The 23,924-nt window shown below is 40.7% G+C and overlaps 1 protein-coding gene across 1 annotated transcript in view; it reads right to left on the bottom strand.

Annotated features, from left to right (window-relative positions):
• Window positions 1–21,777, bottom strand: part of Dkk2 (dickkopf WNT signaling pathway inhibitor 2) — a 93,065-nt gene extending 71,288 nt beyond the window's left edge. Inside the window, exon 1 of the mRNA XM_021196155.1 lies at window positions 20,809–21,777. Coding sequence (XP_021051814.1) covers window positions 20,809–21,030 — 222 coding nt within the window. The 5' untranslated portion in view covers window positions 21,031–21,777. The remainder of the gene's footprint in view (window positions 1–20,808) is intronic.
• Window positions 21,778–23,924: the final 2,147 nt, after the last annotated feature.

Genomic DNA, 23,924 nt, shown 5'->3' with positions numbered 1-23,924 from the left:
TCTGAACACGGTTAAGTATTTCTCTGGATTATACCTATGAGAACCCTACCAAATCATCATGTTTGCAAATACGTACTTCAGTGTTTGGAGTTACAAGAGATGACCAAGTGATTGAAGTGATTTTATCCCCATGAAGCACACATTCAAGTTTCATATATACACACCCATGTATTTTGTATTGCCTGTCTTAGTTTTTGAAAATCCAGTGTTATAAATTGAAGCATCTATACCTCAATTTTTGTTTATTATTCTACAATTATTCTACACTAATAAGATGAAGGCTCTATTCTAATCCTTACTAGTGACTTTTACTAGACTGATAAATGCTTATCCATGGGTTTCTTACTTTTGTCTTATTGACTTACAGGGATTTGTTGCATACTCTGGACACAAATTTCTAGTCACGTAAAAGTTTGAACTATTTGTGCTAGATACAACTCCAACTTAGTGCTTTTTTTCTGCTTTTCCTTTAGAGTGTATTCTTATTTTTGAAAAGGAGTTAAACTTAATTTTTACATATATTATATTATGAGACAGAATTCCAATGTAATTTTTCTTACATGGCTACCCAGTGTTTTCAAGATCATTTTTAAATGGTGCCACACTCCAGCAGTGACCTATGTGTCAGTTCCTACCTAAGTCTTGTAGTCTGTTTTATTGGTCAGTGTTAATGACGCAGTGCCCGCTGGTAAGCTGTGCTTTTCTTCACATAAGAAAACAAATCCTGGTTGCTGTGATCAGATTGGAGACTGACTTGAGACTGGGACAAAAGAAGATAGTTCTAATCATTCAAATATGGTGCAATATTTTTTAAATGTCTGTGAACTAGTATAGTAGTTAGATATTGATAATAGAGTAAAATGAAGGAAGAGACCCAATATTTATAACAATAACTGTTATCTATCTATCTATAAGAAGGAATGTGATAAAGATGCCCTCATACTTCTTAAGAGATATAATTTTCCTTAAGCCTAAGCAAGGTTTACTCACTGAGTCAAATCAGAGCAAAGGCATTAGAAAAATCTTGGTTTAGAATCTGAGTCATATATTACTTTAAAACTGCATGGTGTTAATCTACCAAATACACAACTCTCATCATTTAGCTGTTAATATTAGCTGTGTGCATGCCCTGCATACAGAGAAACTAAAGCATTAAAGACTAATATGGGGAAGCATCAAGAAAATAGTTGGGTGTGAATCTTGATATGGATTTGCCTCTTAGGCAGTGTTTCTTAATCTTCTTTCTCAGTACCATGAAGCAGGCTTTACACATGCCATTCTTTTTATAGGATATGGTTAACAAATGATATTTCAGTAAGATTTTTTTCTCCTTTGCAGTGGCAGAGTTGATGATTTAATTGGTTTCTAGAGTATCCATTTTTAAATGTTATAAATGTAAACAGATAGAACAGATGCAAGACTGTAAAATAAAGATGTTTCTCACATTTACATTGAGTTATTTTCATAGTGGGACCTGCTTTGTCCTGTGTGTATCTCACTGAGCCTAATTGAAGTCCCCAGGATATCTTCCTGTGGCCTGAATCATACTTTAATAGATAGTAGCCTTTTTAAATCTACAAATGTATTTTGAAGATGCAGATAAGAGACTTAATTAACTCTCAGCTAAAGGACTTTCCTAATGGGCTGAATATGAATGATGGGTACAGATGAATCTAAAGTTTTTATAGAACAGTTACCAATGTAGATCTTTCATCCGTTGAAACCGGAAAGCATGGGCACAGGACTGTAAAGGAGAAAGATGGATTTTGGATACCTATTCCTGTAACTGTTGTGTGGCTACTTGAGCATAAGAGAGAGACGCTACGCCCAGAGACATGAGAGACACATACAGGTATTTAAATCCAAATCATCACTAAGGCACAAAAATGATACATACAATGAGTTTGTCCTGGTTTATTCTGTATTGATTCATGAGGCATCCATTTCCCTTGGTATTCAAGTTTTTGTTTTTGTTTTTGTTTTTGTTTTTTTTTAACATTTTTCTATTGGTTATTTTATGTATTTCCATTTCAAATGTTAACCCCCTTCCTGGTTTCCCCTCCTTAAACCTACTAGCCCATCCCCCCCCTTCTATGAGGGTGCTCCCCACCCACCTATCCACTCCTGCCTCACTGCCCTAGCATTCCCCTACACTGGGGCATTGAGCCTCCACAGGACCAATGGCCTCCTCTCCCATGGATGTCAGACAAGGCCATCCTCTACTTATGTGCAGTGGAGCCATGGGTCCCTTCATGTAAAGCCACGCTCTGTAGTGTAGTTCAGAATGAACACCAAGCTCAGGGTTCTATTCAACAATCCAAGCTTTGTGAGGAACAGGCTCACTCCTCAGCAGTAAATGATCCTTACAGAATAATGCTAAGGGAGGGAGCCAAGCACTTAGAGATGATAGCCTTCCTGCTCCAGGTGCAACTGATTATCTATCTGCCTGTGTTAGTTTAAGGAGGACCGCATGACTCTGTGCGAGCATTCCCGAATGAAAATAGGTAGGTTTAAGGTGTCAGGACGTGTACTTTCCAGATCTGTGCTTTTGTGAAAGAGAAAGAAAGTAAGGTAGGACATAAACACAGTCTGCATGCCTGGGTTGTGATCTACCCTCCCCACCTCCCAGCACACACACACACACACACACACACACACACACACACACACATATGCACTGTGCATCTCCAATGTGTTTTTTCTTACTTGGCCATACTCATTATTAGCAGCTCTTACAAAGATGGGAAGGAATGAAAAAGTTCTTAAATATTGCTTTCTAAAAAGCCAAAGAAGACAAAAAGAGGGGGGAAAAAAAAGAAGCCAAAGTTCAAAAACATCTGGGCTCTGCACTGGGAAATAGTTTTGGTGAGACTGAAGTGATTATGTAAAAGATTATGCAGAAGGAGCAGAGACTGTCTCTTTGTTGTTCTATTTAGGAAACCTTTTACTTTCACAGTAGCTTTAGTCAATGCTCTGAAGTGTTTACCAAACCTGTGCTTTTTTCCTCGTTTAAAAAAAAAATGAGCCTTATTTGAACGAAACCCTTGAAGACTTCCCAACGTGGGCATGCAATTGCTCAATCATCACCCATGATTGCAAAAGCCACCCATTCCAGTGCAATTTTTAGCTTTTGTCTGTTTGCTTGCTCTCTTGTTTGTTTGAGGACTGCAGTATTGTTTCTCTCAGCTGGACGGCACCACCCTTCTGAGAAAGCACCCTAAATTCTGAGAGGTGAAAGGGTTAGCCAGCCACGGAGGACAATACAGAATATAAACGAGGAAATCAAAACCGAACTCTTGGCCCGGAGTCGTCGTAGACCAAACCATCTGAACCTTTTGTCCACGCTCCATGTAAGTCAGAGAGCTACATCATCACCCAGGTCTGTCCAAGCTGTTCTGGTGAGGGAGGTGAAGCTGTTGTCCCAGGGAAATAGCAGCGTCGTCAAGCCGTTCTTCTTCGCCCATGGAAGTGTGGTGTCAGAATCACAAGAAGGTCCAAATCAGGACACCTGTGTGCCAGATCCGCCCAGCTGCACCCGAGGGCCGGCCAGCGCAGCCTGAGCCATCTGCTCAGCACATGAAATGCCAGTTTGTTGCTGAAGATGCTTTTGAAGGATGAGAGTCTTTAAAGAGAAAGCTCACAGCTCGGCTGTGACATCCCTTAAACTTTCTCACATTTTAAAATAAACAATTTTAGGAAGAGAGGATTAAAGGCTTATGTCTGAGAGATGACAAGCAGGGTATATTGCGAGCCCCAGAACCGCGGCCTCAGAAGTCCTCATTCAAATCGGCATTTGGCTTTTCACTCTGGTGCCGGATGAAGTATGACCCTACTCTTGGAAAATTCCAGGTGCTAAGCATGTGCACATTCCAAACATGCTCTGTGTTCCTGGGGCTGCGTTTGCAACAATCAGACCAGCAAGGGAATCGCTCTCTTCTCCAGCTCTTGAGACATATAACAAGACTTTTGGCCCACACCTTCACTTCCTGTGCGGACAAGCCGGACTCTAGAATCCTTATACTTACTGGCATTCTCACCACACACGACACTAACCCTAGTACAGTAGATTTCTTTGAATTTAAGGGTTAATTTCTTACAAACCATCAGCATTTAATACTCTGCCTTCTCCAGTAACTATGAGTAATTATAGAGTATTTAAAATATTGTCAGTTTTTTTTTTTCACTTAGCCTTTGTGACCTGTTTTGTCCTAATCTTAATGGAGATTGAGACCGTACATACATTTGAGAATTGTCTGCCGGAATAGAAGATGGAGGCTTCAATAATTTCTAAAGTTCTAGAATTGCAAAATTCTATGAGGCTCTTGAAATTTCTAAATCAAATGAAGGTTCCAACATGTTGGAAACAATCTTTTTCACTTCCACGAAAATGAGAAACAAAGTGGTGTCCCCACTTAACCTAAGAAGGCAGAGCTAACTTATATATTAACGGGAAAAAGAAAATAATTCCGTCCCTGAGGCTGAGTCTCTAAAGAGCATGGGCACCAAGTGCTAAGCTTGTATGTCACCCTCAAGGTCACTTTTTAACAGCACCTTTCTCCCCCTCCTCTGTCAGATTTACAGTGATTCCTTCCCAGGACATACAGAAGCTGATTAAAATACAGAGAGATTAAGCCATATTTAAAGAAAAATCTTGGGAAAACATAGGTACCCAACCACTATTAATCATGAAGAAGACACCGGGAACTTCTCAGATATCCTACTGCACTGGTGCACAATAGAGAGGGTCTTGCTAAAAATATACAGGATTTTTCTAGTGAAACCACATTTAATGCCAGGCTGCTTTATGCATGGATAAACAATTACTATGGTTTGCATTTATTCTATTTGATTTGTATGTGCTTGAGTCACAAGCAGCTGCCCGTGGTTTCTCCCTTCCCCTTTCATGTATGTTAGCTGCAGACTATCACTCCTTCAGATCCTCGAGCTCAGCCTGCTGTAATGATTACTATTGGCTCTTTAGTGAACCCGATAGCATGGATTTGAAGTCAGTCCTTCACTCACGCCTTTGGCCACGCACTTTCTTAAGATATTTTAAGCAGTCTTCACATCTCCAGAATTTCCTCCTCCTGCCATCAAAGAGTGCTCTCCAGCCAGTCTTTGACTTGCCCAGAAGTGAACTATTTTTTTTCCTAAGTAGAATTACTGGTGTGGTTGAGCTACAATATTGTTTTTTGGTTTTGGTTTTTTTTTTGTTTGTTTGTTTGTTTTGTTTTGTTTTGTTTTGTTTTTTGTCTTCATGTTTTTCGACCTTCATTTTGTAAGCCCTGGGCCATCAAATATAGTTGCTCTTTGGTGATGAAAGCTCATATTTTCTAACAAGAAGAAGCACAGTGCATACGCCAATTCAATTTGTAATCAATCAGTGGGCAATTGCACCCTAAGACTTGCGCGTGGACCACTTGCACATTTAACAACCAGCGGACACACCCTGGAGCTGCAGTGGCTAGGGCTCCTTGGAAGTGTCACCTCAGGAAGATTTTTCTTGTTAAAAGATATTTCTTTCTGAAAACATGCTGAAGAAGATACCGGTGGGGCCAAGAGGCAAGCAAGGGAATTGATGAGGATGTCCAAAGTTTGTTGGAAGCAGTGCATTAGTTTGAGCAACTGCGAAGCCGTTTTGTTTTGTTTTGTTTTTTTACAGTGTTAACAATTTTAGATATTCTCTGAAATTTTAATAGGTTTACATGAAAATAAACCTTCTCACAGACATTGTTTTCTTGTCTTAATGCATGCTTTTTAACTATCAAGTTACCCAAGAAGTAGCCTGTGTCATGCAGATTGGGCTCCAGGGAGTAGCCTGGGTGTGGCCTCTTCATGCCATTTCTTTCTGGAAGAGTGGGCTTTGGGTGGAGAACATACTTCTAGCCTACACTGGAACATCCTGACTCTCTCAGGAGTAGCAAGTGTCTCATAAAAACTCTTCCCAGGATTTTTAACAAAGACCAGTTTACAAGATAATACTAGAGATTTTTTTTTTTTTAGATTTTATAAAGCCAAGTGAGGGTTTCCACACTAAGATAAATTGACTCTGAAAGGATTATAGTCTAATATTGCCTTGACTCCGAATAACTTGTGGAATGTCTTTGAGTTGTTTTGGAAACAATGATGTTTTTTGTTTGTTTGTTTTTGTTTGGTGATTTTTTTTTTTTTTACATCCTCATTACATATGGGCATTGAGTGTATGAAAACAAGAGCCACTATGTCCCAAGTAGTTTGAATGTGATAAACTAATCACTATGCATTAGATTGGTTATAGCCATAGGTCAGGGCCATGAAGAAATAAACACATGGATTACTTCTGAAGCCAGTTTCAGAACAGAGGTCTACATTCTAACCTCAAAAGAAAGAGATTTCACAGTGATTAATTTAAAGAAATAATATGGGAGCATGCTTTTTAAAGTCTATGACAGAGTCTTAAAGATGTCTTTAATCAAGTTGATTTCTTTACTGTGTGTCAACCTACCATGTTGTGCTGCCCCTGCACTTAGTTCCCAGTGCTTGCACTTCCCAGGGTTAAGATCTCAGACCCTTTGTTTGCCATGGCTTCCATTACTCCATGCTGAGGCCCCAGCTAATTCCACATTCCATCTCTATTATATCTCCCCATGTTTCTAATCCCTTGTAAGCTGCCTCCTCCCACTGGTGTTTCTTTAGTGTTTTGTAAATTATAAAATTAGAATCAGACTTTCTTGGGAAGCAGCAAGAGATTGACAAAGAGGAAAACAATCAAACTTTAACCACTGCTGAAATATTTGGAAAGCAGGCAGATCTCCCTTCTTTATATTATTCAGATATTTTAGTGGCTGTTTTTGGAGACAGTCTTATTCCTTACAGGTCATTCTGACTGTCCATTGATGCACCTAAAATGCAGGCTGCCAAAACTACAACGGCTTCATTTTCTATTAATCAAGGTTTTTTTTTGCATGGTGATTAATATCTAGATTTGTGGCCATTTGTGTATAATGGGAAGGATAATCGTTTTCGCTTTATATAATTGAAGTGAGCAAGATAACTAAAAGACTCAGGATAAGTGTTCCTCCTTAGAAATCTTGATGAAAACTTAGCAAGTTCTCTGGCCCCATTACCAAAGTACACGGACCTGTGAGCCTCTGTTCAACCTCAGCATTTTAACAGATTCCTCTAGAATACTATGCTGGCTTCATTACTGCATATACAAAGGACCCAGCATAGCATATGTGTCTAATAAATGCTGGCTAACTGGAATCATAGTGTCTAATACACTTTAAAGGGAAGCAATTAACAAGTTGATTGATTTACCCAAATAATTTAATTACCTCTGGATTTTCCTGTATATCAAAGAGATCTTTAGCTGGTTTCTCTGCCCTCTGATGTAGCTATGAACAGTAGAGACTCAAACAAGACTGCTTGCCTTTATTTTGTTTTCTTTAGTTTTTGCCGTGCTGTGGACTGATCCCAGGACCCTGTAGATAAGAGGCAAGCACTCAGCTCCTGAACCCCATTCTCAGCCACAAGACTGCCTGACTTTTAACTCCAGTTCCACCATTCATGTGCCATGTAATTTGAGGGACTAATTAGGGGGGATAAGACAATCATCTGCTCTAGAAATGGACGTGATGGAGACTAGGCTTAACCACACTTCTGCCTTAGAAAACTCACTTCAGAGAGGGTGTGGACGGCATCTCGCGAAGGCTAAACCATTGATTATGTGATGCTGATGTTTTGTGAATCTAGGCAACAGCTAGATAACCGTAACACTGCAAAAATGGTCAGTGACAAGACGGAGCACTCTCCACCCAAGAAGACTTGCCTTAATGGAGGAGAGAAGGCAGAACCCCTATTTCTAGGTTGAACAATTAGGTGAATATGGACAGTAAATGAATTTTGTAAGGAGTATAATAAGCAAAGCAAGTTTTGGAGAAATAAATAGTGTTTTGTTTTGAGTATATTTGGTTTAAGTAATCTTTCACCTGTTCAAACATATAAAACTCCCGAGGAAATAAATGCATAGACCTGTGCCTGTGGATCTAAACATGTAACCAGACAGCCTGTGTTGCTTTCATTTACTTTTACCACTGTAGAGTCTCCTTTTATAGATTTTCAGTAAATTACAGCTAGTAAGTTTATTTTATTGAAGAATGATCATGTATATAAAAGCCATTACATGTTCTCATTTAATAAGGAAACCAGCAGTCATAAATTATGCTCAGAGTAAACTTAAGTTAGCACTGTTTACTTATTTTGAAGAGCAATTTTAACTTACAAAAAATGCTGTGAAAGGTCATGGGAGAAACTTAAATGTGCGCCTATAGGTTTAAAAAAAAAAAAAACCATAAAGGCAGTATATTATATGATTCCAGCTGAGAGAGGTTCTGGGAACCACGGTTATCACTAATTGGCAGGAGACAGGAGGGATGAAACTTGCAGTGACTTGGCAAGAGCAGAGCCTAACAGTCCACTGTCACCATGCCTGTCCCCTTACGATGTACTCCATTTAACACTAAAACCATTCTGAAGGTAGGGCCTATAAATTAATATCATTTTTTTTAAAGAGTTATACTAATTTTGGGGAAATAAGTTTTACCCTGATATTCTCATATGTGTATCTGTTGTATCTATGACTCTGAGATTATTGCAAATGTAACATGGATAGTCAGCTAAGTATGCTATTGAAGAGAACATTCCTGTTTAATCGACTCTCAAAAACTTTGAAAAACACTTCTTTCTCCGTCCACCCACTTTTCCTCTGTGCGAGCTGATGCTGTTTCACAATAATGAAGCTTGGCTCTACTGGGAGTGTCTCCCAGATTTTAATGCAGTCCTAACCTTGTGATCTATTATGGGTCCAAAATATAGCACTTGGGGAGCACTCTGGGAGCACACCATAGGTCTTGCGTATGGCAGGAAGAAAGGGCACAGGGCTCTTCTTGACAGTCGCAGGCAGAGCACTGTATGGGCAGGAACCAAAGGCACTTGCAGGATACAATAATAAGAATAACTAAGTGTTTGGCAGAACTGCAGAAGTATTATCATGATACTGAGGTTTAAAGAAAAAAAATTCGAGAAAATCCAAACCAAAGGGAGATAATAAAAAATTAGAAACCTGAAAATATTTTCCAGTCTCAATATCTTGCACTTACACTTTGTTTCCACAGAAAAAGTGTAAATCCATCAACAAGGAAACTATAGTCATGATTTTAGAATGTTAATTTACTCTTGGGTTGGTTGATTGCCTAACTCTGAGTCGACATTCATAATTTTTTTTTTTTTTTCTGCCAGCAAGATTCTGCTGAAGGGACCCTGATATAGCGGCCTCTTGTGAGGCTACGCCAATGCCTGGCAAACACAGAAGTGGATGCTCACAGTCAGCTATTGGATGGAACACAGGGCCCCCAATGGAGGAGCTAGAGAAAGTACCCAAGGAGCTGTAGGGGACTGCAACCCTATAGGTGGAACAATAATATGAACTAACCAGTACCCCTGAGCTCGTGTCTCTAGCTGCATATGTAGCAGAAGATGGCCTAATTGGCCATCATTGGGAAGAGAGGNCCCTTGGTCTTGCAAACTTTATATGACCCAGCACAGGGGAAGNCCAGGGCCAAGAAGTGGGAGTGGGTGGGTAGGGGAGCAGGGGTGGGGGGAGGGTATAGGAAACTTTCGGGATAGCATTTGAAATGTAAATAAAGAAAATATCCAATAAAAATATTTAAAAGACATTCATAAATTAAGATGAAAAGGTCTTAGCTTTTTCAGTAAAACAGCTTTTAATGCTATAAGTGCACAGAAGCAATACTTTCTGGTTTATAGAGAGGGAACAGACAATTACTATTGATGCACAGATTATAAAGCACTGGGTGTTAACTGATGGCCTTGGAGTCTAACATATATGACTAACTCTGTCTATTGTGCCAGAATCTAATCTTCTCTCAGGTTTGCCTGCTGTCCAAGGTAGAAATTTTAACCATCCTCCACAGTGTCAGATAATATAGACGGCATATACATGTAAATAAGGATGCTAATACGGGTCTTGCAGACACCAGGAACTTCGAAAGGCCCGCAGGTTTCCCTTGCATTCGACCAGTAGTTAGAAAAGAAGGGGTTAAACACATCTGCAAGTGAAGTGATCTGAGCCCACAGCTGGCAGAGTCATAGAGTAGCGCAAGTTTGTGGAGATGGAGGCTTCTCTTCACAAGACTTTGTCTCTAACACCATCAAGGTGGGTTCTGAGTACCCTCAGAAAATGATGCTGACCGCCAAAAATGGTACCTGAGATCTCTGCTGAGCCCAGCTAATAATAGCTGGTCGGCTCAGTGTTATTCAAACTGTGTGTTTTGATCACTAGTTTAAGCAATAATGACTAGCATTTCTGAAGGAGGTGGATGAGGGAGGAGGAGGAGAAAGAAAAGGAGAGGTGCTGATAAAAATAGGGCAGACAAGGGAAGAACGGAAATTTTAAAATGTGCTCTGTTGCCAATCATAATAGAATTTATACTTGCAACATCGTTGGGGAGCGTGACAGGAGAAGGCCATGCTAGATCACAATGTGAAATACATTTCTTACTTTGGCAGAAAAGTCTTAAAGCCATTGGCCCCTGTCCTAGTGAGGCTTGGACCAAGGTCAAGCAATCTGCATCCTCTGCAGCTCCATCTTCCTCCCTTCCTTTGAGATGCCTGCCATGGCAGCACAAGCTCAGCCAGGCCTCTTGAGAATCACATCACTGAAGTGTCAGGCCTGGGAAAGTAGCAAGGACAACACAATCACAGCCATTTCCCTTCATTAATTTTGTTTAGAACCCACGGATACAGTTGTCATCACGGTGCTGTAATCTTTGATAACACATCTGAACATGCAGAGATTTCCAGCGGCTAAAAGAACTACACACAATTTATCTCCCGTCAGTTTTTTTCCTTTAATCAACTCAAGACGATGAATTTAATTCTTACACAGAGCTCAGTTGACATAGGGTTTACTGAAAACATGGGTTTGGGTTTGAGTTACTTGAAGGGCTTGTATTAGGGTTGGTGGAGCCAAGTCCTAGGGAGAATTTTTTTTTTTTTTTTTTTTTTTTAACCTCGGGTACTATCTGGGCAGCATTGCTCTTGTTTTGAGAATATTCTCGACCTCACTCCCTCAAATATAAGATGAGTAAAACTAAGTCATTACCAATGTGCCTCTTGGGTGTTAATTTAGTCTCTTTTATGAGTTCTTGAAGCATTTGAATTTGTAGATGATTTTATATATATATAAAATTTATATATATATAAAATATATTATATATATATATATATCTTAATAACTTGTGCAGGTAAGAATGATCTTATTTGGTTATCAAATATTCAAGCATTTTTTAAGTCTCAGTTCAAAAGGAGAGCTAAGAGAGTCTTCACGTTGAACTTAACTGATCTTTTAGAATATAGAAAAAAATAATAGGAATCCTTTACTACCTAGTTCAAGCTAAAGAGAATAAATAATCTGTTAGGTATTTAAAATATTTTGTGCAATTTACAATATGTAACACTTTATAAGCATAAATTGTTGCTATGTGTTCATTTTAACCAAACGTAAGAGACATTAATACCATATGCACCACAGAACAAAGTTAAAAATACTTTTAAGTCCCAAGATTTCAAAATGGCAGAGATTTAAAACAAGGCAAAACAGAAAACAAAAATGTACCTGTTACGGTAGGTATCTATAGAACTTACTTTCATCACCAGAAGGAGGTGAGACAGAGTAGAACATGAAAAGCTCCCTGGTCTGTCGCACTTGATTCTTACAGCCTGTATCGACCTTCTGATAGTTGCAAAAAGCCAGGTGCTTTTTTGCTTGAGTCTTGACAGTTTGATGTTAGATGTGAATGTGATGTAGATGTTAGACAGAAACAAGGGGGTAGGAAAGAAATAAACAGAACGGACATATGGGAAGTGCCGTATTTACAGGTAGGTAACTGAAGTCGATAATCAGTAGAGGAAATCAATAAAACAGAAACAGCACAATATTAGAGAAAGAGGGAAAACTTGGGCATAAGGAGTTAAGAATGGCCCCCAGAGTGCAAAGATGATCTCTGAGGAACAAGGACTCTAAGTTTCATTAAAACACCACAATGCAAGCCAAGCCCCTTTTAAAGGGTTTGCAAGAGAAAAGTGTCATTTGAAGAAAGAAGACTACGGTTTCCGATTATTTGAAACTGAAAATTAATTCTGTCTTCCCATTTGTGTGAAGACTTACAGTTCATCCTTAACCAAATAGAACCACTATCAGTCAATACCATTCTTTCTCAAATGTCCTGTTAAAAAGAAATTCATTGCACATTTCTGTGAGATGAAATTAATTCTCAACATTATTAGAATGCTTCTAATGTGTGTGAATTATGAAAAAGTAATTCAAGGTGAAGGGTCAAAGTTAGAGGGATGGGGGAAGAAATGCTATATATCCAGTTTATCACTCCATCTCAAACAGACGCTGATATGCAAAGAAGGGTGCCAGTGTTCTGAATTCTGAGCACAGTACATGGGCCCAGACACAGTTGAATGTCTTGCTTTTGAGGAATTGTCTTAACTTTAAACTTCATCAGATTAATGTTCTTTGAGCAGACTGCATGAGTACGCTCAATTACTTTGGTTCCTGTGGTTAAGCAAATAATATTGCCTTGGGTATTAAAGCCCCAATTTATTATGATTGTATCCTTGAAGCCTGAGCTTTTCTTGCTGCTGTACTCACTCCATAATTTTTCCAGTTGAGCAGTAATGTGCTAGCTTCTGGTCTACGGTAGGGATGTACTGTCACTCGTAATGTCAGCATTTAATGAGAAAACGGGACGATTGAAGTTCTTTAACTGGTCTCCTTTTGCTGTTCTCAGCCTTGTATGAGTTTGATACATGGCTTCATGCACATCATGTGGTCTAGTCCCTTCTCTCTGACTTGCTAAGGAGGATTAAAAAGGCCATTCTTTGGTGTATGGACACGTGATTGTACCTGTTTCTGTACAGGTTGAGGTCAGCAAACTGAGAGGGTGCGCTTGTAACATTTTTCATACATGTTAGGCCGTGTCATCCTCATTCTGGCCCATCCATGGTATTACTGTTATTGGGAAGTTGTTGTTATCTTGATGCTGATTTTTACAGATTTAAATGACATTAAATGACACTTCCAAAGATGTTTAGCTGGGCAGTGGTAAGCTATCACTCAAAACCAGTTAAGGAACTGTAGGGCCATTTGATGTTCTAACAAGCAGCTAGAAGAGAGAAAGACAAGGAATAAACAAAAAGTAATAAAAAAGTCTAAATACAGAAAGTTCCTCCATACTATGAGAGTGAAGGATGCCACAGCAGAAACATCATGGAAGAGGCCTGGTCTCATGGAAGTGTTCACGTTCTGAGACATGCATATAGGGGGATAGGCTGTTTGCATTTAAAAAAAATCTCAAGAACATCCCATTTTACTGATGACACACTGGGAGTGGTGTGTGGATGTGTTTTGTGTGTGTGTGTGTGTGTGTGTGTGTGTGTGTGTGTGCGCGCGCGCGCATTATTTTTCCTTCCTACCAAAGTCTGTAATTGGGAGGCAGTTAGACATAGAGATGAGATACACTGCTGTGCCATCTGCTTTTATAATCATAAGCTTTGGGTTAGAGTAGCAGTTGGCAGAAAAAAGGGGTTTAGTTTTGTTTTATGTTCTAACACAACCATAGGCAAAACTACATCACTATACAGTATATGAGATGTAAGGAAAAAAGGAACTTACATAGTTTTCTTAAATATAGAATCAGCTTATCATACTAATGTCAGAGCTTGATGCTCAAATATCAGAATCTAAGTCCAGGGATTTTGCATTCTGACTACTTTATGAACAATACAACTCTCCAGCTCAGGAAAATTAATGCTCTGTGTGTGTACACGTGTGTGTGCGCGTGCGCGTGCGCGTGCGCGTGCGCGTGCGTGTGCGTGTGTGTGTGTGTGTGTGTGTGTGTGTGTGTGTGTGACTTGCATGAAGATACTTAAAGATGCCAGAAGAGGGCACCAGATTCCCTGGAACTGATGCTGAAGCCAAATGTGAACCACTTGACTTGGGTCCTAGGCAGAAAACTCTAAAGGCACCAACAACTGGGTTTGGTTTTTGTTTGTTTTGTTTTGTTTTGTTTTGTTTATCGAGACAGGGTTTCTCTGTGTAGCCCTGGCTGTCCTGGAACTCACTCTGTAGACAAGGCTGGCCTTAAACTAAGAAATCCACCTGCCTCTATCTCCCAAATGCTGGGATTAAAGGCATGCGCCACCACGGCCCGGTTGCACCAACAACTCTTAACTGCTGAACCATCTCTCCAATCCATGTTTTCTTCACATACCAAATACTTCATTGTTTAGAAAACTAGGGGAATTAAGGTGAGTTTCACAAGCTGTCTATAGGATCAAAAGAGTTAAGGCAGTGGAGGGCTAGGAGTCATGTCTGACACAATAGTATCACTTAGTAACATTTAATATATGCTCGAAGTATTTGCAAGCTTGTTTAAAGAAGTCATTCATTTGATCATAATTAGGTCTTCTTTTCTCCAGGAGAAAGAATATATGCTTTATCTTATCCACACAATAAATCAGAATATTGAAAGTTACCATCTTTCCCTCACTGTGAAACTTTGATTCACCTTATCATTTAATATAATTAATCACTCATTGATTTTTAAAATTTTTGTTTTATACAGGCCTTGTATATAGGGGTATTTAATGTATAAATTTGAGATATTTGAACTTAAACTATTATGTGTACTAAATTATAATATATCAATGAATTAATTAAATTAGTTGTAGCTAAAGATTTGAAAGAATATTTGACTTATCTTGGTCCCACTGTTTTACTACATGAACAGGTTAGTCAGTAATCTCTTAAAATGTACTGCTTTCGTGAGTTCTTCCCGATTTGATCTCTGAATTTCTAATTAGTAGTTCACATATAAATAGAAACCAATTTTAACATCTTACAAAAATCATCTGCTTTTCAGTGGTTGTAGAATAATGGTACAGCTCAAGCTAATTACTTAATTAATGGAACAATCATTTCAATATCAGATTAAAATCATCAATCTTAATGATCTCTCTGGTTCAATCTACCATTATCCAGAAAGTAATTCATGGTGTTAACTCTCAAGAAGGGTTCTGACTAGATACTGGTGTTATTCATGGCCTCCCTGTTATTAACTTGGAGTCCGAGTAGGCAGTGACCCAAGGTTGTCATCATGAGACACTCATTGAGAAGCCATTATTTCAAATATTTGGATGGTGACTCTTTCATCCTGTGGACAGATGTTCATATTTTTTTAAATGAAAAAAATAAGAGAGACCTTCCTAAATATTATATCGACTGACCTCTTTGTTTGTGAGAATGGTTTAGATTTGTTTTCCTAAAACGAACAATTGAGGAAAATGTGATGTCCCGCTCCAGATGCAGCGTACAGAAATATGGATAGAAAAAAAAACAAACTGATTACTTACCTGAAATATTAATGCTAAAGTTCGTTATGCATTCTATATTAAATCTCACTATGCAACATTAAAGTGCAATGACAAAGAATTCAAAAATCAAGCTGTTGATTATTACTAATCTTATTTTTGATTCTTTGTTTCAGTTTGTTTGGCGTTTCAGATTATTTTGTCTTAGGATAGCATTGAGAGAGACAAAGGACACCAAGTTTCTGGGTAGGAACTTGGGATAATCTTGCAGGAATTGGAGAAAGATAAGGAATATAATTAAAATATATGAAAAAATTAATAAAAATGAATAAGGGGCTTGTGCAGGCAATATCTGACAGAAATCTTATCAATGATCAGATAAATAAGGTGAGACGGTTTTTCTCTTTTTATACAGGAATGCAAGCATCTAGAATATAGTGAGGCAAATCAACTTTAATACATTTTCAGGGATGAATAATATTGTAATTCACCTTGATATTACATTTATATTAAAGAATAACTACCCATAAGAGGGCTTTTAAATGGTAAGTATATTAACTATTATAAATCTCTTCTAGAACTTCATGGATGGTTTTAACGTACACTTTAAATGGTCACATGCATAAAGAGTCATGGAAAATATAGCTCTGAAATGGGATATATCATTACCCTTCTATGACATCATTATAACTTTAAACATAGATTTGGGAAGGAGGGAACGGGGTAGAAATTTGTATCCAAGACCATAATAATAAAAAAAAAATCTACATTAAAAAAAAAAAATCTACATTCAGTCAGAGTCACAGCTGGAGTGAATTTAAGTCACCTTGTCCTCTTGCTCTCTCTGGTCTAGCACAAAAATAAAATGATGGATACTTATATTAGAGCATCCTTAAAATGCTTCTCCTGCTAGTTGTGGTAAGCTTGCACTTGTGTCAGTGGTCCGCTCCGTAGAACTGACCGTGAAAGTAATGAAATATGAATGTAGATGGTTTCCAAATATTCTCAACTGTTTTTGAAAACATAACTATAAAATAACACTTGTTTTGTGATATTCAAAAAGCGTCGGCCAGTTATTTACGTCTTAGCAAGGAGAAGTTGGGCTAAGGTTAAAATAAATCTTGAATAATTTCAGAAAGCAAGGCTAGCGGCTACGAGAAAAAAAAGACAGAATAATTTATTTTACTTGGTGTTTTCGGGAATTTTTCACAGGTACGGATAGAAATTGTAAATTACTCTTAGAAAATGTGTCTGAGCAAGCGAGCACTGAGAGAAAACACATTGCTGACCAGAGGTGGTGTAGGGGATAGAGCATTTTTATTAAGAAAACTGAAATCTATCAATATTAGCGGTCTCTAAACAAGTCCCTTGAGTTCTAAGTTCAGTGAATTTCAATAATTCATTTCTCAGAACACAATGTCATCCCAAGTAACTGTCCTTCAAGTAACCAAACTATATTAGAAAGTTATAGATTCAGGATTATATTAAACTAGCTTGGAGATTCTTTTCACAGACATGACTCAAGGAGCTTGTCAGCATCTCAAATATAGCTATCTGTCACCAGTCTCTCTACCTATCAATTTTAAAAGTATTTGAAATTTGTAGAGCTTGCATTCAAGTTCAACACAGCAATTAGAGAGACCAAGTGTGATACAAAGAACAGAAACTCTTAGAAAGACAAACCTAGAAGATTCTTCACTAGTACACAAAACACTGTGGGCTATAAAGGTGAAAATGATGGTCTAATTGCTTTGGTATAACCTTGTTTGTTTTGAAGGTGGCCCAAAACATTTAAAACAAAACTCTAGAGATGCTACCGAGCAATGGCAAAAAGAAAAAAAAAGTATATATATATATATATATATATATATATATATATATATATATATATATATATATCTCCCCATGATTTTGAAGATAGTACTTAAAATTACTTTTGGTTTCAAACATGTGAAATACCCCCCTTAGGAACTGAAGTACATATATATCATAAATATGTATCAGTTGTGGACCTTGATTTGTACTGTACACATATACAGCAAGCACAATTTTTAAAAACCTATTAGCAATGCGAGAAATGAAAGTTAACTTAAAAAAATAGAATAGCTCATGTTAAAAAAAAACAAAACACTTTTCCTAATTAATTTCATACCAACTGCCTATATATACTACTCTCAGTTTTCTTGGTCAGTTCCCACTGTAACTTTTCATGGTGTCTTTGGAAGGAAACCTAAGTATTTTCTATGCCAGTTTCCACCATGAGCCATAGTAGTCCCTTACATCTCTGGTCAGCAATGTGTTTTCTCTCAATGCTTCTTACTTCTTCTTTCTGAAAACACAAGGGCATGTTTTCTAGGAGTAATTTAAGACAAACTCACCTTTTCTACAGAACAGGGAGAACCTATAAATTAAGAATACTTGCCTTCCCTGAAATCCAACTACACCAATTCTGGAAACCCTGGAACTTGGAATCTTAATTTCACTTTTGTGGATCAATGGATAATTAAATTTCTTTCAAAAAATATTCTACAACAGCAATAAAAATTTGTATTTCAGCTCCCCATTCTGAAAGTTTTAAATAGATAGGTGTTAAATTTCAGTTTACTAAAACAAAGATCCAAGACTATGTTTCTTATCTTCCGATGGGAGATAGTATCCTGGAGATTTCCCCCTCTGTGTCTTGAAAACAAATATTTCCAAGTCATCAGTCACAACTGAAAGTGGTGGACAGAGCTAACCTTCCTAGGCCTTGGGTGGTACTATATAAACAGCTGCTTTCATCAATTGGCACTTGGCTTTCAGTCCTCTCAACTGAAATTCTGGGCCCCAACAAGGCTCTTCCAGATCTCTCTCTTGTGCATGCAAGCCCACTTGCTCACTCTTGCTCGCTAAAAGGAGTGAACCAGCATCATCATTTCTCACGGGTGGATTTCCTAACTTACACATAAATGTGAATATTAAGACTTTTGGAAACCATGTAGCCCGTAGAATAAAGAAGGTTGAATAATAAGTGTTCAAATAATTAATTTCTCTTCTTCAAAGAACCACCTTGTTTTCATGAGAGCATATGCTTTAAAGGAAGCTACCAGGGAGAAGACAGAATAGATACAATGTAGTCCTCCTAGATACCCACTGTCTTCCCCACTCTCACCATGAGGTTTTGTTTTGCTTATTCGTAATTCCAGAGTATTAGACTTTCTCACAAACCTACATTTTAAGAATATCTTAATGACAGTTAAACACCTATAATGAAACAGATTTTATGTTAAGTTCTGTGTGAATCCAACTTACTTGTAAAGTAAATATCTACTTATTCAATTTGAGTTGAAGTGACTAAGTTGTAAACTCTTTAAAAAAAAAAAAAGCCACATGCACACAAGGAGGCCTTTGAGGGATGGCAGAGGTAAACCATGGCTATCTTTCTAAAGGTATGTTAGCAAAACATTAAAGATAATTTGGAGATAGGTTCTTTAGTCCACTCTGTAAGGCCCTCCTGGGTGCCAGTATAACTGGTGGCTTGACAGAAGAACGCTAGGAATAAGGGCTCTCTGTGATGCCAGAAGTAAGGGCACATTGCAGAAACTCCAGGGATATGCACTGGTTAGACAGAGGGGAGCTGGAGAGGCTGTTGATTTTCTGTCCCTGGGAGAACTACAGCTCTCTGTAACTAAGAAAGTGAAGTGAGAAGCAAGCGAGCGCTCTGCGGTGGTAGATTATCTGTAAATGTCCTGTCAGCCTAGGGCCCTAGCTCATGGTGGACCTCAAGGAGAAGGTTAGGCTAATTGCTCTTGAAAATGTTTGGGTATCTCCCACGGAAAAAGAAATGGTAAGATAGGTGGCTATGTTGGTGTGGAGGTGTGTGAGAGAGGTAGAATATGCAAAAATTATGTATGTATGCATATGTATGTGTGTATATGTACTATACATATATGTACAGTTTCTTATTTTCCTTTAACTCTTTTAAAGCCCTGGGATTGAAGCCTTTGCAGTCCTTTAAAAGAATAGCTGACATTTTTGATATTTCAAAACACTCGGGAGCATTTTCAAATTGCAAAAGCAGCGCGCGCGCGCACACACACACACACACACACACACACACACACACACACACACACACACACACACACACACACACACACAGCACTCAGGCCATGAGAGGGCAGTAGGGGGCCAGGCTCAGGCCCGAGTCTTCCCTGGCTGTCCAGCCTTCTCTGCCAGCCTTCCCTCTGCCAGCCTTCCCTCTGCCTCCTGGGCTGTGGGTAGCTTCAGCTGACGACAGCTTGCTGAAAGCGGGGGCAGCCTCAACTCTGAGCGAACCAGAAACTCCGCATCTGCCGAGCTTGGAGCTCTGTCTGTAGTTGACACGTGTGAGAGGTGTATGTGCTGTTTTGGCAAACTGGTTTTCGATTTGGGATTCCCACAAAAAAAGCGGAAGGTGGAGCTGCTGAGGTGGTTCCCAGTGCCCACAGAGCCCCCTCTTCTGGCCACCGCGCATGGACCACACTTGGTACCCAGTGCGCGCGCGTTTTGCTTCAGTCCGCTCTGGGTGTCTGTGTAACCCTTTGTATAGGACCGCCAATCTATCTGCCTATGTGACCGACATCAAGACGCCCGTGGGAAGTACCCTCTCTCAAAATCGGCTTCGGTATCCCTGATGCTTTGCAGGCACTTAAGACACTGTCATCGTCACCTCATTATTTTCTTCCTGCCAATTGATTTACTTGAGTGAGAAATGCGAGTCTACTGCAGATCTTGCCTGCCAGTGCTAAGAGTTTGGCAGAGAAAGAAAGTGCGAAAGAGCAAATCCCCCTTCTCGCCATTGTAAATTGTTTTGGGTGCCTGAGATCCAAATTTTCACTGCACTGTGACATCCCGCACTGTCACTTATACCAGTTATGAGTTTGGAGCACACACACAAACTTTTCATTTGAAGACAACAACAGGTCCTATCTTCCAGAGTTGTGAAGATTAAATAAGTGAACACTTAGCATCAAGGCTAGCACATCCCAGTTGCTATGTCAGCTCCTGTTCACATCCATTGCATCCTCCTGTTGTGTGGAAGGACCATTCTGGCCCCTTTGCCAAAGAAACGCACTAGATCTTAAAAAGTACTCATGTCTCAACACAAAGATGAGACAGAACTCTAAACCTCCCGCTGTAAATCAGCATCCCAGAGACCAGCAAAACACCCAGTTCCTGGTGCCCCTGCAGACCCAGCTTCAGCATCCCCCTCCCAAGTAGCCAGAAGCGCCACACCTGGCTTGGGCAAGGCTTTGACTTTTGCAGGGTTCAAAGGCAAACTGCAGATGCAAAAGCTCTGGTCCCTACCTCTCCTGGCTGAAGAGTATGTTTGGGGGGGTTTCCTACCTGCCCCAGGCTTTTGCCCTTCTTACTGCCGCCGAAAGCCAGTCCTTGGTTCATGCCCGCAGATCGGTTGGCTGACTGAGCAGGAGTCTCCCCTCCTAGAGAGGACTTGATGGAGTTGAGTTTGGCCCGCGAGCTGCCTAGCTGTGAGCTCTCCACCATCAGCACCGCGGCCAGTAGGAGAAGGCAGCGGGATGAATCCTTGACCCGCATCAGTGCGGCCATCTCCGGGTGAGGGGTTCCCGGAGTTGGGTGGAGCCCTGAAAAGATGGGAATGCCAGGAGAGTAAGGACGCCCGCGGACACACAACCCCTCACGTGGGGCGCGTGGTCTCCTCACAGACACAGTTCCCCTAACCCTTCCTGGATCAGACACTCGGGACTCTTAAGAACTCAGTCTCAATCCTCAAGCCCGGAGCAAACGCGACCCCAGCGAGACCCGCTCCTCTGACGGGCAGGAAGTTCTGCAGTCCCTGGAAGCAATCAAAGGCCAGACGCCTTCTCGCCAAGGAGGCGTGACCCAAGGTGCTGTTAGACCCAGCCCTGCAGATCGCCCTGCCGGCTTCGCTTGCTGGTCCGCACCTTTGTGCTTTCGCCCGATTTTCCGCGATGATGGAATCCTCCCTTAACCGCGCACGGGGTTCTCCCCAGCTGCTGCTTCTTTTTCTTTTTCTTCCTTTCTTTTTTCTTGTTTCCCCCGGCTTCAGTTGCTCCTCTGCCCTCTCCTGCGCTTTAGCTCTCAACCTTTGCACCACTCAAGTCCCTCTTTTCCAGGTCCGCAGGCTTTGTGACTGGTAATCAAGAGTCGCCCCCACCCCCTCCACCGAACTCTGGAGAGCTGAGGCGAGCGGAGGTCCCAGCAAACGCACTCACTCTCACTGGTGCGGTTAAGAGTTGTCCTTTGGTTCACACGGGGCCACCAAGCCCTGCCAGCGAAGCAGTGATGCGCTGCGCGGAGGGCCAGTGCTCTCTTGCTGCTCTCCCCCGCCCTCTTAGCTTTTTATAGCTTTCCTCAGTGGGTTTTCCTCCGCCCCCAATTCAAGAGTGACAAAGAGTGAAAACGTTTCTCTCCCCCACCCCATGCTCCCGCCTGCCTCCCCTTCCCCCAGCAGGCGCTTTCTGAGGCTGTCTCTCCTGCTTCTCACCTTTCCTACCCTCCCATCCCTCCTTCGCTCTGCAACTAAAAACTTGGGGTTCGCCTCCAGAAAAACACGGGGGAGCTCTTCCTGGCCGATCACAGCTCCGAAAGTGCTTGGGAGTTTGGAAACAGGCAGAAATAAAGAGGAAACGTTGTCCCCATTTGTGGTGACTGCCACCAACCACGACTTCTTAGTTCTCCCACCCAGCTTCAGCCTCCAACTAGGAGCGCTGGAAAAGCTCTGGAGAACATCTGTAAGTTAACTTGGTGGACTGTGTACAGCCTAGTTAGATTTTAGCCCGTGCCTCTCGGTTAAAGTTCTGTGTGAGACTGTCTGGCTGTAGGTGGATTATGGGGTTCCCCTTCGAATGGGGGGAGATGAACAAAAGAGAACTAAAGGAAGAGGGGCTATAGAAAGGGGACGAAAGGACCAAAGAAAGAGGAGGGGGGAATAAGGGACCATTCTTCCCCCGTTTAAGTGCTTGAATCCTTCTGTTTTCCTCATCCCTCACCCACCCCCATATACATAGTACACTTTAATCGAAACAAGGAGTGAGGAAGGGGATAATGACCCGGCCTTTGCGACCTCACGGTTTGGCACTTTTAGGGTGCCAACGCGTCCTCTACAAAGAGAAAATCCCAGGCAAGAATAAAAAACCTAATGGGAAACCCGGTGGGTGGCGAAGTGGGCCAGAAACTTCTTGTCCTGCCTCTTGAGCGCTGCCCCGCTCGCCACCCCCCCCCCACCTCTTCCCCGCCCAGAGGCCTGGGATAGCCTATCAAGTCAGCCTTTGAGGCTCGGAGTTCTGCAGTCTTCCTCAGGGCAGAGGGCCACCGAGCGAACCACTCTGATGCGCTGGCTGGCTTGCAGCACTTGGGGGCGCCAGTAACAGCAATCAGCCAGGAACACAAACACTGCAGGAGACAAGCTTTGCCAGCAAGCTCTGGGTTAGGAGAGGTTTGGTCACCCGGGAGACCAGGAGCAAAGGTTGCTGCCCAAGTCTTTAGCAGTTCAGTCATGCAATCCCTAGCAGTGTAGCAGTGTCCTTGAGCCGAAATGGCGTCAGACAGGGGTCGTTCGCTGTGAAGAACTGACTCCAGTGGCACACTCTAGAATTTTGAGGTTTAGGTCTCCTCTTTCACACCTGATTCTGATTCTGGACACCAACTTGTCCAGGACTCTACTTTAACATGTCGCTAAGGGGAAAGTTAAGGACGTTAATATTTTCCACCAAATAAGCCAAGAATTAAGGTGTGCATTAAGAGCTGGAAGGTCCTGGGCAGAATCTGCTATTCACTTTCCTGACCTGTGAGTCAGCCTGTCCAGAAACTTTTCATGTACACAATGTACACAATGCCTTGAGTTTTTTTTTAAATACACAACCAAATAGAAAATAAAAACACATTTTCTCCAGATTGGCTTATTGCTATAAAGTAAAACAAGTGTGCTGATTGATTATTGATTGATTTGATTGATTTACTTTTTGATTTATTCTTGAGGGCATGTTCTAGTTATGGTGCCAAAACTAGCTCCAAGTTAGTAATCCTCCTGCCTCCACACCTTCCCCCTCCCCTTTCCTCTTCTGTCTCCTCCTCCTCCTCCTCCTCAGTGCTGGAATTCCAGACAACTGCCATCACTCTTGTTTCAGTTTTTAAATGCATAAGAATAGCATGGGTGACTATCGAAGAAGAGACAGCAGTGACATGTGCCAGTCCTACAAATCTAAGATAATGAGGATGGCAGTTATCAAGGGCTAGGTGGAAGGAAGGGTAGGACATTACTGCAGCAATAGGCACAAAGTCTCCATACATCATGATAAATAAACCCTAGACATTTGCTAAATCACATTGTGTCTAGAGCAAATGATAATGAAATAAACATCCAACATTGTCTAAAGGGAAGATCTTGTGACAAATGTCTTTACAACAGTAAATAACATATGTGAATATATAAGTTTAGGCAACAAAAGGTGTGTGTGCCT

This window comes from Mus pahari, chromosome 4 (genome assembly GCF_900095145.1).
Source record: "Mus pahari chromosome 4, PAHARI_EIJ_v1.1, whole genome shotgun sequence".
Classification (NCBI taxonomy): domain Eukaryota; kingdom Metazoa; phylum Chordata; class Mammalia; order Rodentia; family Muridae; genus Mus; species Mus pahari.
This window is presented reverse-complemented; position numbering and strand designations above follow the sequence as displayed.